This window comes from Pavona decussata, unplaced genomic scaffold (genome assembly GCF_977016875.1).
Source record: "Pavona decussata unplaced genomic scaffold, jaPavDecu1.1 SCAFFOLD_92, whole genome shotgun sequence".
Lineage (NCBI taxonomy): Eukaryota > Metazoa > Cnidaria > Anthozoa > Scleractinia > Agariciidae > Pavona > Pavona decussata.
This window is the reverse complement of record NW_028145509.1, coordinates 2,039,368-2,057,200: the sequence shown is the minus strand read 5'-3', so window position 1 is coordinate 2,057,200 and position 17,833 is coordinate 2,039,368. Positions and strand designations below refer to the sequence as shown.

At 37.4% G+C, this 17,833-nt stretch overlaps 1 protein-coding gene across 2 annotated transcripts; it reads left to right on the top strand.

The window, feature by feature from the left end:
• Positions 1 to 5,119: 5,119 nt before the first annotated feature.
• LOC146473824 (lactadherin-like) lies at positions 5,120 to 16,071 on the top strand. Of its 2 annotated transcripts, none has more exons than XM_085117894.1 (7): positions 5,120 to 5,210; positions 8,035 to 8,103; positions 8,457 to 8,809; positions 9,190 to 9,331; positions 13,767 to 14,125; positions 15,199 to 15,337; positions 15,821 to 16,071. In XM_085117894.1, the coding sequence occupies exons 1-6, from the start codon at positions 5,135 to 5,137 to the stop codon at positions 15,334 to 15,336; spliced, it is 1,137 nt and encodes a 378-aa protein (XP_084974020.1). In that variant the 5' UTR covers positions 5,120 to 5,134; the 3' UTR covers position 15,337; positions 15,821 to 16,071. The 2 variants fall into 2 exon arrangements, with proteins under 2 accessions (XP_084974020.1, XP_084974022.1); XM_085117896.1 differs by lacking the exon at positions 5,120 to 5,210 and adding an exon at positions 7,115 to 7,190.
• The last annotated feature ends 1,762 nt before the right edge of the window (positions 16,072 to 17,833 follow it).

Sequence of the window (17,833 nt, the reverse complement as noted above, 5' to 3'; positions counted from 1 at the left end):
GGTTACTTGCTCTTACCGCCCCAGACAAAGCCTCGGGTCTAGCAGCCCGTGATCTACCCTTCAGATACTTTTATACTAATGGAGTTCAGTTTAAACTCGCCAGACCTGACTAAAACTGCCAGACAAGGCCAGGAACCAAAATCCTGTTTTCATGATAGCTTTCCTGAAAACGAGCTCCTCTGTGTATGTAAGTGCCTGCAAGAATATGAGGCTGGAACACTGCAATGGAGACCACAGGACCCCTCAAAACCTTCTAAGCTTTTCTTATCTCATATTCGCCAACACCGACCTGTTACGCCTACAACATTAGCTATGTGGTTGAAATAGCTAGTAAATCTGGCTGGCATTGACACTACTATCTTTAAGGGTCACTCTATGAGGGAAGCCGTTGCTATGGGTATGAGACGAGATTTAACAATGCAATCCCTCCCTTGCCCCATCCCCCCCCCCCCTCCCCTGCCCCCCTCTCATTGTTACATTTTACTCTCCTTTCTTTCAGGTTAGTCTTCGTTCGTTTGAAAAAAGTCAGCGGCGGGTCAGCGGTTGATATTGGTTAGAAGTTACCGTTATGCTATGCTTAGTTTTAAGTCACTGTGTTAAATTTGAGATTTTATGAGTGAATAAAAAGACATTGCATTGTTAAATCTCGTCTCATATTTCTCGTATAATCTAGATTATACATCAGCTGTAAACAGCCTTGCATAATCCCCCATTCTAGACTACGATTATGTGTACATACTTTCCTGCAGTTTGTTTCCGTCCTCTTTATTAATATATTAAATCACAGTATAGCTTAATAAATATTAGCAAAATATAGTTTTTATTTTAAATTGTAAAATATGCCCTAAAAATTAACAATTAATCATCAATCTTGTAACGCATGTGTGCAGTGATCCATTCAGATAAAAGTAGCTTATAGTTCCAGTTGAATTTTTTCGAATTTTTTAAGTGGTGAACAAGATTGAAATCGTCAGTGATAGTTTTGAATCGCGCGTGGATCGATCATGAAGCCAGTGATATTAAACAATATAGCTAATTGCATTATTTCCTCGAACACCGGCATATTTAATAGGTTATTACAGTGTAAGAAATCCATGATATTATCAATTGATAAGAGAAAAATCGTCTAAAAGAGCAGATGACAAAGCTTCAGTTCGTTTGTCACACCGCATGAGGATTATTCTCGATGTATTAAGGACGTTCGCGCAAAAAAGTCCTGCCCCACAGATTTTTTTCATACTTTCGGTATCTAATAAGTCATTGATGTCAGAAATACAAATAAAATTGGGGTCACTGATTTTGTTTCATGAGAGATTTGGCGCTGGAAAAATACCCTGATTTTGAAAATGTAGTTGGCCCTCCGTAACTCAAAATGGTCTCCACAGTGTTAAGTTTAAAATGTTCAAGATGAATAACTGGAGGCAAACTATTTTAGTAAAATTTTATCTAAGGGTGTATGTTGCGTAAATTAGTCCAACTGGTGTCATCCTTGTAATTAAATGTTGCCCTTGAAGAGGACATTCGCGATCGTCACACAGCCCCCCCCCCCCCCCCCCCAAAAAAAAAGAGTGCAATTCGATGGCGCGTGGACAGAAAAACAAAATAATCAAACTTCTGCCCCATAGATTTATTTTATTAATTTTCCCATAAAACGCAGACAATCGATAAGAGAGTGTTCAATTGGAAAAAAAAAATAGAGTCACCGAACATCTAAGTGAGTTATAATCTGGACAAAGTAGTCGCTTTGGTGAAAAAAGGTCGGAGAAGCACTGGAACTTAAACAGGGTTATCCATCTCATAATTCACATAATTCACAGGTCACAACGATTGCTCGAGTCAATGTTTTCGTTCGAGTGTGCTGTCGAAACTCTAATCGTTTAAGTTGTTTAATTTATTGTAATTCTACCCTCGAAACTTATACAATCGTTAACCCAATGCCAAGAAAATGCATCTATAGCCGTTAGCGAGGCGAAAATATGAAAAGAAAGCTTATTTATTTACCTAGAATGGGGGATTTATTCAGTGTACACAAGATCGGTGATCAATAAAATTGCTCTCCTGTAAAGTAAGACTTTCTCGTTTACTATCAAAACTTAACAAAAAAAATTAAAAGTGACTTCGTATGACAAATATACTATCTAAAATATTGCATTTCAATTGTTTTGTTATGTCGAGAGTCAAGTAAATGTATAAATCTCTTGACGCGAAAAACCCGTAGGTATGGAAGCCTTTTCTTGGACTTTTTGTTGCAACCTTAACCTGTCTAATCGTTTCACGTCGAGTTTTCGTTTTCTTAACTGTGCAACGGAGATGGGTTTCCCCTTTTCCTCCTCTGTTTAATGTTTTCACATCGGCCTACATGTTTGTTTACCTCCGTGTATCGTCAACCTTGAATTGCGCGTGGCATTACGTGGCGTGTCCGTTACTTGCGCACTAAAGATGCGTATAAACAAATTAGCGCGAACGTCTTTAAGGTGATTCCACTGAAAAAGAAGGAGTATTTAAAATTGTCTGAGACTTGGTTCAGTTCATGACTATGTTATGAGCATTACAAAAATGCAATAAAAAAATGGGGATCACCGTGCTCGTTTTTGTGCAACCTGGATGGCTATTATAGTAAATAGATGACCCACGAGGTTTATATTAGAAACGCTAGTAATCAGAAAAGGAAACTATCATTTCTAGAAAAATAAATTTCTTGCATTAAAATATCGAAGCAGTTCAACAAAATGTACTTTAATCTTACACAACAAACTATTTTAATTGAACTGGAATTAAGATTATGAAAGAAATTAAAGATTTTGCTGCGTGTGCACGTAAGCAGCACTGCCTAAATACGTGCTTTTTAAAGCATTCAAATAAAAATATCTCAAAGTAGAGTATTAAACTTTTCTTTAAATCGCGATATATAGTGGTCAACCGTATGACATTTAAATTGACGCATTAAAAAATGGGGGTCACCGTGCTCGTTTAGAAGAAAAGGACCATTTATTTTCCTGCGAGCTTAACCTGAAGGAAATCCCGTAATGTTGTGCGTGCGCGCGCTTATGCGCGCGCTAAATGACGCGAAAACTTATGCGCAGCAAGGATATTCAATGCAATTCAATGGAATCACCTTAAGCTTCTTGATTTTTCGGGAAAATAATCGAATAACTACTTTCAGTGAAGAAAAAAAATAATAAAAAAAGAAAATTATTAGGGGAAAAACTCACCAAATCCAGAAATTCTGAGTCGGTGTTGTAAAAAGCCTAGATCGCAAAGTGATAGGAAACGCAGAGCTGCAGTGATCAGCGGTACGTGCAACGGAAAGCGAGATAAAAGCAGGGAAATCTGCCATCCTGAGGCCAATCTCTATGTGGAACATCGTTCAAAATAGTAGACTGCTCGTTACGCTCGCAGAAATAAGGACACTGAATTGTTGAGTTTGATTTAGGAATTCTTGGTTTTCACATGACGTCATAAAAAACTGAAATTCATAACTAAACACAATTTTGGGTTTTTATCCTCGTCACATAAATAAAAATATAAATTTCCATCGGCTTGCCTGTTTTTAGCAGGATAGCATTCTTTGTTTTGAAAATAGAGCAGTTTAAATTTTAGATTTTTGCGCGGTGCGCGACAGAAGGATTGCTGTCCATTTGTCTCGTTTTTTTTTTTTTTATTTATTTATTTTTTTTATTTGAGGTCTGATCAGCTAACATGTAATAGAAGCATTAATGTCAATGTGTGAAAGTTCAGCAGAGAGAAGAAAGGCTTTGAAATAACCAAGGTAAACTCCAGATGTTTTTGCTGGTTTCCGGCCGCCATGTTGGTGTTCCTCATACTAAACTCTGTAATTTTCCGTGGTACATTTTCTCGAATAACTCGATTATGAGATATCGCACAGTTCTGTGGCTTTCACACGTTGTTTATGTATCACTCTTCTACAACACATCAATTTTTTGACTTTATCTATTGAATGGTTGAGGATTTTATTTTTATAGTTGCATGGAATTGTTAAATAAAGTCAACCTCGTTTCCAGGGTCTCTCCTCTTCACGTCCCCAGGAGCAAGAGAGGGGAGACCCTGGTTGGAAATGGTCACGTGTCTACCCGACTCCTGGAGATTACAAATAACTGACTGGATGGAGGGGCGGTAAAGTGTGAGTTTGCGTTTTAGATTTCAAGTTGCGCAAGGTTTACCCTGCGAGCAGAGGCCCTTCGATCTCCGACGTATCCGTAGGAACCGATTGAAGCGCCTCTACTCGCACGGTATGCACGGTTACAAAACCTGTCAAACCTGACTGTGTGAGTGAGTAGCGAACAAAATAGCGAAAATAGCGAACGGCGACAAAGACCCTGGGACACACTGTAAAATATTCGGCGACTACTCTCTCAACACTATTTTCCAGGAAAGATTGCGGAAAAAGGTGTGTCTTCCTGCAACGGATTAAATGGAGTAAAAAGGATTTCACTGAGAGAATTCTTAGGCTAAATTAGGTTTTCGATAAAAGATTGAAATTGGTTATTAAGTTGACTTTGCATATGATTAACAAAACAGCTAGTTAAATAGGCCTTCAATTAAGGCTAAGTGTAGTCATTAGCGTATTGCCATTAGCTGCTTTGACTATCTCGTAGCTATAAATGAAATGGAGTAGAAAGGTGTTCGCCGAAAGATTCTTTGAGCTAAATTGACGAACTTAAGTTAATTATAGAAACTAAGAAAAACAGCTCTTTTGAACTCTATTTACGACGTGACGTTTTGAATATGTATTACTTAATAGCTATTAAAATACTGCAACTTAGTTTAGTTAGTTTCTACGATATTACCAGACTAAACAGTTGTTTAAACATAACCGTGACTCGTTTTTTTCCCTTCTCCTTCTACTTTATTATAATAATAATAATTTTTTTTATTTCTCAGTTAGCGGCAAAATTAATGCAATTCCTCCTCCCGAAAATTTGGTCAATCTCGAAAATGATTGCTTGTTTTGTAATGGTTTCAGGGTTTGTCAGATATGGTGAGCTCGGGATTTCGTGCCACGCGCGTTAACAAAATTGGACCTTGTCTGAGAGTGATCACATAGTCGAACCGATCAATAATCAGTTATTTACCTAACTGGGTAAACCTCGATTTAAATTGGAATATATCACATATGCCACCTTCTTCTTCTACTATTCTCACCCATACGCACGGACTGCTTTGTTGGGCCAATTCACTTGGAAGGTGTGGTAAGTGAATTTGACCCTTTTCGTGTTTTCTATTTTTTTAAGAGTGTTGTTTTTCTCGGGACACTTATCTTGCTCCCTTTTATTCACTGTTACGTTTGAAATATGATCTCCTCCAGGAGTCCCAAATAAAATAATTGCTGTTAAGTACAATCGATAAATCCGTTTATTCTCGCGGAAAATTATCCTATCAATCAGGATTTTATTTCTGTTTGCTGCTGTTGGAGGCTTGCTTTACGTGTCGGAATTGCAGCAATAAAAAACCGTAACTAACAGAAGCAAAACGCGTCAACAAATACATGTAAATTGTATAACCTTTGTGAAGAATTACGTCCGCCCTACGAGAACATTTAGGTATAGACTCTTCTAGATGACTTTTTCGGATTTCGAAGGTTGCTTTCTAGTTTTTAGAACCGCCGATCTTTGTAAAAGCTAACGCAATTTGATTTGTTAGTGTTTTTTTTTACTGAAATTTTAATGTAAGGTTACTGTATACCTTCAGAGGTGTCTCGCGTCCAAGCGATGTAGCGCATCCAGTTTAAACTGTAGATATCTAAACCCCTATATCAAATTAAAGCTTATAGAGCTCGCTATCAAACTATACCAAGGATGTTGAAATAAAATGAATTGTCGAATGTTTCAAGACCTCGAAATGCGAGCGTCTGAATCGCCTATTGAAAGCTACAAGTCAAAGCGAATTTTTTTTCCGCTAATTTAATTTGCTCCTAAATTTCCCGACCCAAAGCGCAAATAACGTGTCTGCGTTTTGCCATATTCAATCCAAGTTACAGAAAATTTTCGAAACAGGATAAAAAAAAAATGTGGAGAAATCGCTCTCGAAGAAAAAATATTTCGAAAGAAAACTTTGCAGCCACGTTTTTGTTGTTTATATGTTAAACTGTAGCTACTGTCCAAATTTGAAGGCAAAAGAACTAATTCTCTTTGAGTTTTAGCTCTTTTTAAGTGTTTCCTCCAAGTGAAAATATTGATCCTAGAAAACAGTGCTAAAACTTCGGCAATTCATTTTATTTCAAATTTCTCGGTACAGTTTGATAGCCAGCTCTATAAATTCTAATTTTATATAAGGGTTAGGGTATCTTCAGTTTAAGCTGGATGCGCCACATCGCTTGGACGCGAGACACCTCTAAAGGTATACGGTAACCTTGAGTAAAAGAAAATTTAGGGAACTGAATCCATACTCTGAAGTTACCAGATGTTGTTGGCCTTCCAAAAATTATACATTTATTTTTCGCTCTTGTAAGAAATTTTTGTTGTCCCTTCGAAAACGAAATGGTTAATTTCGCAAATACGAAATGAGGTCCCATTTTAGTTAAAATAACTCTGGCTTGCTATAGTTTCATCACATTTCAGTCCAAAATCCTGAGACGATTAAAGTCTTTACAACAGATGTTCACCGACATGAAAATTGATTCCTGACTTTGTCTTAGTGTCTGTTGGAGGAAAACAATATGGCGGGAATTTGGTATGAGGTCTTATCTGAGATTATAAGTCCGAAATGACTGAAAGAAGAATTAGGAAGATGGGTTATTCGCCTGTAGCTTAAGAGTAAAACAATTGAAATTAATTGATTTTTTTTTTTGTGATTGAGCAGTCCTAAGACCAAAAAGGAGATAATTACGACAACTCGTGGGCATAAAACGACCAAAACAGAATACCATTTTAAGAACACCACTCAAAAGAAAACAAAACCAATAAGGAGCAATTTTAAAAGTTCGCCGTTACAATTAGTTGCAAGATTCATGAAACACTATCGACAACCCAACCTTCAATGTTCAATATTGGCCTTAGTGACGACCGACACAAGGTAATATTTTCTGTACAATCCCCCCTTCCCCATTCGATGTTGTCGTTTTGCCTTTTACGCGTGGTTTGGATATCAAGGCAAAAGTGACCGAAAGTGTATGTGGGGAAAGGAGGTGGAGAGAGCGATTGAGGGCGAGAAGCCAAATATCCTGCAAGCGCGTAAGGATATGTTAACTCTTTTTGCAAGTAATTTTAGCGGCATTTGGATATTGGTTGATTTTGCCGGACATGATTATCTTTTTAGCACTACTTGAATAACTTTGAACAAGAAGTAGACTGAATTTTTTAAACGAAATTTTATCTGTTCTGGGGCGCAGCCGATAGAAACAGATCTCTGAAGAACTTGCAAAGGAATTTAATTTCGATTCAATTCTTCTCTAAATGACCTTCTTTCTTCTGCTTTCAACTTTTTTTCTTTTACAATTTTTACTTGGTAGAATTCGTAAACTTGTATTATTTATCTTCTCATTTAATTTTGTATTTCAATTTTATTTTATTCTAGACATGAATTCTTGTTTAGTTAGGTGCAATTTTTGATAAGCACACTCCTCTTGGAGAGTCTTATTTCTGGTTATTATTTATATTTGTTTTTTTAAAAATCCTCATAATCATGTGACCGTCAAATAAATCTCGTTTTTCTTTAAATTTAACAGGGCTAATATATTGAGTCCAAACTTTTAATCATCATTCAGTGTATGGTAGTTTTCATTAAGCAGCAAGGGCAAAACTTGCGTAATAACCACAAAAACTGTTTAACACCATATTTAAACTACCGTATTAAAAGAAAAAAAAATTCTGCGAAAAACAAAACAAAACAAAAAAGTAGCACACGCAAGACAACAAATGAACTTGTTGGTTGCAAGACAATTTTTTTTATCCAGCTTTTCAATAAGCATGTGGGGCTACCACAACTGCGCAATTTTTCAAAAGTTAAAACTTAAAAATATATATGCCATTTCAACCGATGCCAATTTTTTTTTTTTTTCATTTTTTTTTTTTGTAGGTAAAATGGTTTTGTTGAAAATTGTTGCTTTGCTGCTTATGGGCATTATCGGAGCAGAAGGCCAGTCAGGTAAGTCTTCAAAATCCAGAAATTAATGTAATGAAGTTGGCCCCTTTGTTTATCCAGTAGATAGGAAAAGAATCATTAAACCCAAGAATTTTAAAGTTGAACCTGACATTTGAGCACTGGGCGAAAAGTAGATTATTTTCAGGTAGGATGAAACCGATGATTTTGTCAGTTCAAGCATGGCGTGTTTCACATACACAAAAGGTTCCCAGTAAATCAACCAACTCTGTTAATGCACGGTCACCTGAGGGACAATTTGTAACAAATACGTTCCCTGTATGTTATGCCTTTACAAAACCATAAAAATCATGGTATAACTTACGAAGCAATTATTTTTGTGCTAATGTTTCAAACAGGATGTATGAGTGCTCTTGGTATGGAATCCGGTGCAATTCCAAACGCTAAAGTCGTTGCTTCTTCCGTGTGGGATCACCTTCATGCCCCCGGCCAGGGGAGGCTCAACTTTCATGAAACCGCGCAACATTCAGGAGCTTGGGCAGCTAGAGCCAATGATGCCAATCAGTGGCTGCAGATTGACCTGACTTCTCCAGGTACCAGAGTAACACGTGTAGCCACGCAGGGAAGAAACTATAATGTGCAATGGCCCTGGGGCACTCACACCCAGTGGGTAACCAAATACAAGCTGATGTACAGTGAATTTGGTTCAAAATTCCAGTTTTACAAGGAGCAAGGACAAGCCAACGCAAAGGTAAATGTATCTTATTTTACTAAACTTCGACAGTCGCACTAGAATATAACTCGACTATCAATAAAACAACAATGAAGGGTATGTGGTGAAGACACGTTGAGATCCAATTACTTATGACTGAAAGTTTTTAAATAAACTGTAAGACTTACTAGGTTCTTATGTACCAATTTCATTGCTAAAGTGGATTGCAAAGACATGATCTAAATGTTTATGGCATTTTCTCAACAACTACTCAATATGATAAAATTAGGGAGCTTGTCATCTGACCGTTGACCATTGATGTAAAGAAGGAAAGGTTATATAACGTACAGCTAAAGAATTGGAACGACTGCAAATTTGTAACACGATGTTATAATCAGTTTCTCGTGATGTTAATTTAGGAGTTTGTTGGAAACACAGACCGAGACACTGTGGTTACTCACAATCTCAATCCACCAATCGTCGGACGCTACATTCGTTTCGTACCAGTGGCATGGCATGGCCACATATCAATGAGAGTGGAGCTCTATGGCTGTCAATTAGGTACGTCTTTCGTTAAACGTTTTATTATTATTATTATTATTATTATTATTATTATTATTATTATTATTATTATTATTATTATTATTATTTTTATTTATCATTTATGGCGCAGAACACCCAAAGAGGAAGTACAGTCGACTCCCGATAACTCGAACCCTCACTAACTCGAATCTCGCGCTAACTCGAACCAATTTTCCTTCTCTTCAGGTCATTTTCTATATAATTTTACCCTCGATAACTCGAACCCGATAACTCGAACTCGAACCAATTTCCCATGAAGGTTCGAGTTATTGGGAGTCGACTGTATCATGGATTTTCAGTGTTTTCCCCTTTTATTAATAATGGTGAAATAAGACCTTCACTTACAGTCGAACCAGGTCAAGCGTACCCCCCTAGACTCTATTAATGGATCGATTATTTGAAAATTGAACCCATTAGTCGTTTCAAAGAATGCATTCATTTATTCATTGTTAACGCCGATCAATGATCAAATTAAAATTCGCAGAACATAGATCTGCGCTAACAGTAAAAGCAATAGCCTGTAAAATTCAAACTACAGTACATTTGAAACAGCTCGTTCGTTCAAACTGTTCCTGCATGTTGTTGACACATTCATATAATTCGTTATGCAAATTTGGTCATGGCAAGAGCACAAAGTCAAGCGCTTGCAAATGAGTCGGGCTGAAAAATTCCAATTTATCTTTCATGTATAGCATTACTTACCTTGTAGCATGAAAAAGTTTGGTATATATTATTATTTCACCAGACTGTCCATTATACGTCGACGAATAGCGCAACACATGTGCTGCTTTTGTCGAAGGTCAACTGAAATGAACATCTTTCACTGTGAGTTCGCATACTTTTCGCTAAATTAATTTGCATATACCTCAAAAAGAGAACCGTTTATTATAATAAAACGCTTCCAGTCCTTTTTCATTTTTGTTTTTGAATAACTAACGGAAAAAACGCAAGTGTACAAACGTAAAATGTTCATTTAGTGATCATTAGTGAGTTTAAATTTACGCGACAGGACCCACCGTGCCCGGTTTAAAATGGCGAATTTTCTTTCTGGCAGTACGCGTTGACTGCTGTAAATCACGAGAAATCTGCTTTTTTAAAAATCCACTGTTATATAAATCAAGAATTGCCGCTCTGAATATATTGAGAGGTGTTTTTCCCGCGGGCTTTCTGGTTTTCTGGTTTCATGCATTATTTGTACCCTGGTTCGTATAATCCAATCAGAAATCTAATTTTGATTTGAATACTTGAAACGACTAACGGGTTCAATTTTCAAATAATAGATTCATTAATAGAATCTAGGGGGGTACGCTTGACCTGGTTCGACTGTAAACGGGAAAAAAAAGTTCTAGAACAAAGAGAGGAAATAAATCAACTCAATTCTTGAAAGAAACGGTTGTGATTTGTTTCAATGCATTGTGAAAACAAAAATACGAGAATATAAAGAACTTGTGCCTAAAATTTTTCAAGTTTCAATCCATTCCGAGCTTCTCTGTCTCTTGCACTAATCGACGTTTCTATTGTAGTGGGGTGATAATTTATCACAAAACTGGACAGTTATTTTTTTGTTTCGATCCGTTGACAACCAAACTTTTCTCTTTTTGAAATGTCATAAACTTCGCGTGATACTTCTCATTTAAGGCACTGTCACAATAAGCATTTTTTTCTTGGAACCCTGGCACAAATTACACGAATATAATCGTTGCGTAATTTAAATCGCCCTAAGATGATCATGCCTCGCAATTATTTTGTTGCTGCAGCTGTTAGAGAAAAGAAGAAGTCGGTTCTACCTCGTGCAACGGTGAATGCAACAAAAACATTGCGAGGCAAGTTATTTCAGAGCATGCTACACTACGCAATGTTTGGTACAACTTGTGTGATAACATCGTTGCGAGACAACATGAGGAAAAATCAGCCGCTGGTGTAACACAGCCTTTATCATATCACGCACTGCGTAGTGGGTAATACGGTCGAAATTAAAATGTGAAAAAAGGGGTGTGCGAAGAATGCGAGTTGTGGAGTTGCGAGTTGCGAGTTGCGAGTTGCGAGTTGCGAGTTGCGAGTTGCGAGTTGCGAGTTGCGAGTTGCGAGTTGCGAGTTGCAGTTGCAGTTGCGAGTTGCGAGTTTCGAGTTGCCAAAACAAGAAAATGAAATTTTCAAGTAAAGATAACGTTATATAAAAGTTAGGGATCGCAAGGACGTAAAAACGGACTTTTCAGAGAAAAGGGTATACTCAAATCTTTTGTTGAGTTCAGTTAGTCACAAAGTCACAACAAGAGAATAACCCTTTTGAGCAAAGGAAGTGTAAGGGATCGATGCCACTGGTTTATAAATCTCAGATAACTTATCACATTGGACAAATCCTTCATGGTGAACAAAAATTAACTGCACGACTACGTGGTCTTTACCATCGCAACTTTCCAGATCGCTACATTTCGTCAGAGTTTCTAAGATTTTCCCACGCGTTTATTAAACCGCAAAGAGCGGATTCATGTGCACGTGCATGTGCAAGCAAAGAAAACACGTGAAAGGTGTAAAGGAAAAAAACTCGAGGGAAACTTTTCTAAGAGTGCCAATTTATAAAAACGATACTAATAATCAATACTAATAATCGAAAGTTCAGAAAATGAATCGTAGCCAACAAATTTCACGTTAGTTCTGTTTTTCAAATAATAACTGACATCGACAGGTTACATTACTGGGTCTCCGAGCTGGCTGGCCGTTCCATATGATCGGCAACGATCATTCCATTGTTGAAAACAGTATTTTAGGTATCAATGCATTGTTCTTCAAAAGACCAATAAACAGACATCTAAGCTTATCCTGTTGAAGCCTTTAGTTCATGTAGCGATACCCTGTTTAATAATAATAATAATCATCATCATCATCATCATCATCATCATAATAAATTTATATAGCGCTTTTTATATGATTTTCAAAAGCGCTTACAATATAAAAACGACAGAGTTAGTCAAAATCAATAAAATATAAAATTTAAGAATAATCAATCAAACAAAAAAGTAAGAAATAAAATAAACAAAGTAGGGAATAATCAGATGTCATATGCTTTTTTAAAAAAAAAATGTCTTTAAGTGTTTCTTGAAAGTATTTAAGTTCTTGGCAGTCCTAATTGCCAGAGGAAGCTTATTCCACTTGGATGGACCAGCAAAAGCGAATGCTCGATTACCAAAAGTCTTACATTTGGTTCGAGGCACCTCTAACAAAGTGAGGTCATTAGATCTCAAAGAGCTTCTGATTGATGCCTTTTCCCTGATGAGATCACAGATATAACGTGGAGTGATACCATTTAACGCTTTGAACACAAGTAGTAATGTTTTGAATTCGATCCAAAACTCTACGGGTAACCAGTGAAGATCTTCCTTGCACATGCACGTGAATCCGCTCTTTGCGGTTTAATAAATGCGTGGGAAAATCTTTGAAACTCTGACGGAATGTAGCGATCTGGAAAGTTGCGATGGTAAAGACCACATAGTCGTGCAGTTAATTTTTGTTCACCTTGGAGGATTCGTCCAATGTTATAAGTTATCTGAGATTTAAAAACCAGTGGCATCGATCCCTTACACTTCCTTTGCTCAAAAAGGTTATTCTCTTGTTGTGACTTTGGTTTATATTAAAACTGAACTCAATAACAGATTTAAGTACCCTTTTCCTTTTCTTTTCCTAACTTTTATATAACGTTATCTTTACTAGAAATTTTCATTTTCTGGTTTTGGTAACTCGCAACTCGCAACTCGCAACTCGCAACTCGCAACTCGCAACTCGCAACTCGCAACTCGCAACTCGCAACTCGCAACTCGCAACTCGCAACTCGCAACTCGCAACTCGCAACTCGCAACTCGCAACTCCAACTCGCAACTGCAACTCGCAACTGCACAACTCGCAAATTACCCAGTCCCGTGAAAAAGGGGTAACCATGTTACAGAGAGCTAGGTTGCTGAGTCTCGTATTAAAATTGAAAAATCATCTTGCTCTTTGACTCGTGCTTTGTTGAAGACTAGTGCGGCCCATTAACCCTATCTAGACCGAGGGTGGGCGGATATTTGAACTGCGGATGAAAGAATTAACAATAAGAGAATATCACAGAAAAGCAACTTCACGATAGTAAACATGAAAAAGTTTCAGCCTTCAACGGCATTCGAACTTATAATGCAGCTATCAAACCAACTGGGAGCTTTTCAGTTTGTGAATTCATAACATACCCGGGATTTGGTTACACAAGAGTCTGAAAACGAAGGGTTACATCATCAGAGTCCAAACTAGGCTACAATTTTGTCCTATAACCAATGGAAACTAATCAGAACTCATTACCAATATGGGCCTCTCAGATCTAATGAATGGTATGCAAACAGTGTTTACTATAAATTGTAACCAGAACTATGTTTATTTTTATTTCTAGAATGTCTGAGACCTCTTGGCATGGAATCTGGCGCAATCCCAAACAACCAAATCAGTGCTTCTTCGGTATGGGATAGTAATCATGCCGCCAGCCAGGGGAGAATGAACTTTCATGAAACTACAGTCAAGTCAGGATCTTGGTCAGCCAGAACAAACGATGTTAATCAGTGGCTGCAGATTGATCTGGGTCCGATGGTTGTGGAGCTCGAGGGAGCTGTAACACGTGTAGCCACGCAAGGAAGAAACCAAGGTCCCTGGCCCCATGGAATTCACAGCCAGTGGGTAACCAAATACACGCTGCAGTACAGTGAAGATTGTGTGAACTTCCACGACTACAAAGGAGAGCAAAACACTGTCCAGGTGATTTCATACTCTTTATTTTGCTCAAACATCGTCTGACAAAGACCTAGTACTTATGGCGTTTAATAACCGTTCGCAGGAACCTGTTAGTTCTTCTGAATTATTTAACTAAGACATAATTTAAAGACGGTGCCTCCTGATACATAAGTATTTTTGCACGGTTTATGACTACGCAGAGAACGTAGATCTTAGCAAGGGCTACTGAAACCCAAAAAGAACATTGGGAGTGGCCATGCATTTTCAGAGATCATTAATCAGCAATAATGCGAAAAAGCTGTAAAATACATGTACATAACAATATATTGCATTTTTCTCCAAATTAAAGCTTAATAATCTTAGAAGAAATGCATCGTTCCCCCCACCTCCAAAAATCTCCTTCTTGGATTCCAACAATCCTTGCAAGGACCTTCTTTCATCGCGTAGTCATATAACCGCGTAAGAATATTTTTTTCTAGCAGGGACTGTCATCGAGAAATTCGAGTTTCTAGGACTATATGAGATACACAGAATGCATGTGCAGCGTCAAAAGGAGATTCCATTCTTTACAGAGGAACAATTGAATTTGTATGCTAACAAACTATCTTTTGGCGCGTTTTTACGGACAAATTATCAAAATATCATTGCATCAATGTCATGTGTACATACATCCATGTTATGCTGCATACATCCATGTTGTGTGCAATCTATCTGAAAGATTCAGTGAAAGTAACCAAATTTTTTAAGCTATAGTGCAGAAATACGTCCGAAATTGGCTTATAACTACTCACTTAGAGTGGTTTTCAAGTGAGTCTTGAAAAGAATTCGCGTTTGTTTTCGTTTTGCTTTAAAATGCTATGTGATGCTGGTAAAACTCCTGCCACTTTATCAACCAATGAGAATGACATACAAATACAGAAATGACTTTCTGGCGTGCATTTTCCCGGGCTTCATGCCGAATGCATGGCTTTCCTTTTAATTCTGATTGGCTCGTTATGCTGATTACGATTGTTGAGGTTTGCAGGATTTTCCTTTGACGAAATTTAAATAGAAAACCCCTCTATTTTAGCCAACAATTTATCGTCTTATTTACTCAGGAATTTGATGGAAATACAGACCGGGACACTATCATTGGTCATGATCTCAGCCCACCAATCTTTGGACGTTGCATTCGCTTCCGACCAAAACACTGGCATGAACACATATCAATGAGAGTTGAACTCTATGGATGTTAAGGTAGCAAAGACTTGCTACTCTGAAAATTAATCGTGTGCTTCTTTCAGATCAGTTTAAAATATACTTATAAAATAGATTTACAGCGAAGAAGAAAAACCTACAGATGGGGATAAGATCATTGCAATTTTTTGTCAGAGGCCATTACGGTTGTACAGTACAGGGAAGCCTGTAAAGAAATAATTGTATACCCTATTCCCAGAATGAAGAGTAGTGTTCATCGTGGCCTGACTTTCAGTTGCCAGTTGCATGATTTAGCAATGATGATCATGAAAAAAAAGCTACTTGTTTTTCCCCCTAAAAAAGGAGTGAAATCAAACAAAAATGATATATGGTGCCGGATCCGCCGGAAGAAGATCTAACTTTAATTTAACCTGCAAATCCCAAATATAGGGATAGGGGGAGTCCATTTCAATAAAAAAAAAAAAAGCTGACTGTGATACGTAAACACATTCAAGTTTAATAAATTGTGTTATTTTCTTCTAGATGGCAGACCATAAACACTGGAAACAAGCATCGGATTCAATGAAGAAATTAATAATTATTAAGGGGTTTAAACATAAGGGAGAAACGAGAAAGACCTAAGGTTGTTATATTTCACCTTTGGTTGCTAAAAATGTATCAACATAAGGGAAAGGGATAACAAATAAACCGCTGGCTTTAGGAAACACCCTCTGTGTTTTCATGGAGATGTTGTATTCGCTTTAATGATGGAAATAAAATAACGTTGAAGTGCATTTGCATACTGAGTGATCATTCTGGAAAGTTCATACACCGAAGTTTTACTTCACAATTTTAGGACAAAAATCAAAACGCCAGCCTAAGACAATTCCATCAGTCGAAGTTTTACTTCACAAATTTTAGGACAAAAATCACAACGCCAGCCTAAGTCAATTCCATCAGTCGTCAAACGGTTTCAAGATCCTTCAAATATCACTTTTTCAGCTGCACATCCCGGAATTCTGGCTCTGAAAGAATCGTCTCAACCGGGTGAACCAAGTTATTTTCCGCCGAGAAGTACTTCCGGTTTCACATTGATAACTTGTTTCACAAAACAACCTCCAGAACAAATTTGTTAATGCTAAAAAAAAAAAACACACACACACACACACACACACACACACACACACAAAAAAGAGGGTTTTCCAATCTACATGAATAGATTCCAGTCGTGTATCTCCCTGATCGATGAATTTACCGGAAGTGGTGAAAATAGAAAGTAAGCTACGGGACGAGTAGACTCGTGGATATTCCAGAGGACTCACTGGAAACTGGAAATCTATTCGTTAGAAACTTATAGAGTCCTCGTTACGCCTGCAGCAATAGGGACACTGAATTGTTGATATATTTTCATTGATTTAGGAAATTTAGTGAATTAGTAGTCAGGAATCTTATTCATTAGGAAAGTTAATTCTAATTATGTTTTTTCGTTTTTTTTTTTTTTTTTTTTTTTTTCTGTATAAGCAAATTAAATAGAGTTAGGACTCAGGCCATATACAAATTATTCTCTTTACTATAAGAGAATGAATATTAAATGTTTTAAAAAGTCTGACTCTCTTCATCTTCAAAAATACCGAGTTCACTCTACCCTACTTAGAAAAGAATTATTTAATAACGAAAAATCAAACTTGGACCCTTTGAAATTTACTGTCGTGGTTTAGCGGATATTCGAGTGTTCCGTTGTCTTCGCCGAGGCAATACGTAAAATAGTAAATATAAGCTCAAGAAGGTGAACCCTTCTTAAGACATTCCTTATTACATATATCATATCTTATTGTTCAACACATCGTGACAGTGCCCAAATATGGTCATGGCGAACTCTATATACGTCGCCCAGTCGCCCACACATAGCAGATATCCTGCGATATACGTAGTTTTCGTGTGTCGGGGAGAAAAATCAGTGGCAGAGCGCTTTCAAAAAGTAACGACCTCGCAAGAACCCCAACATATTAATAACGCTGTTTTATACTGAACACAAAGAAGGCAACCAAGTTTGCTGTTCAGAATTGTAATGGTTAGTGCAAACCATCCGTGCTTACCTTTCTGTTTATGAACTGGCAAATTACAGTTCAGCAAAAACGTTTCATATATTTTTCGCTAGACTTTTGGATTGTCCCATATTCTAGGGAAGGCTCAGAAACTGCAAACCGTACATATCTTTTCTTAGATTGGTTCTCACAACCGTTAAACACAGATCTCGACTTGTCTTCAAGAGATAGAGAAAACCACCTGAGAAAATCCGAGCTCGCAGGCTAAAGTGCCTCGAGAAATTATAGTTTTCTGGGAGACAAAAAGACGGAGTACAAAGCAATTACTCTCAGAAGCATTACAGCCGCCTGAAAAAAAAAAAAACATTTAGTATCTTAACAGATCCAGAGTTCTCGCAAGCAACAAGGCACTAGATGCGTTTGTGAAAACACTGAGGAAAGATCGTAAAATTGCTTGCGTAGTAAACTGAAAGAAACTCTCCCCCGAGAAATAGTTGAAAAGCTTTTCCAG

What these genes read in the sequence shown, in the direction of transcription:
- LOC146473824 (XM_085117894.1), top strand. Translation starts at nt 5,135, where the DNA reads ATGCCACCTTCTTCTTCTACTATTCTCACCCATACGCACGGACTGCTT. An exon ending in CGGAGCAGAAGGCCAGTCAG is followed by an intron (nt 8,104 to 8,456) that starts GTAAGTCTTCAA and finishes TGTTTCAAACAG; the next exon opens with GATGTATGAGTGCTCTTGGT. An exon ending in GAGAGCAAAACACTGTCCAG is followed by an intron (nt 14,126 to 15,198) that starts GTGATTTCATAC and finishes TTATTTACTCAG; the next exon opens with GAATTTGATGGAAATACAGA.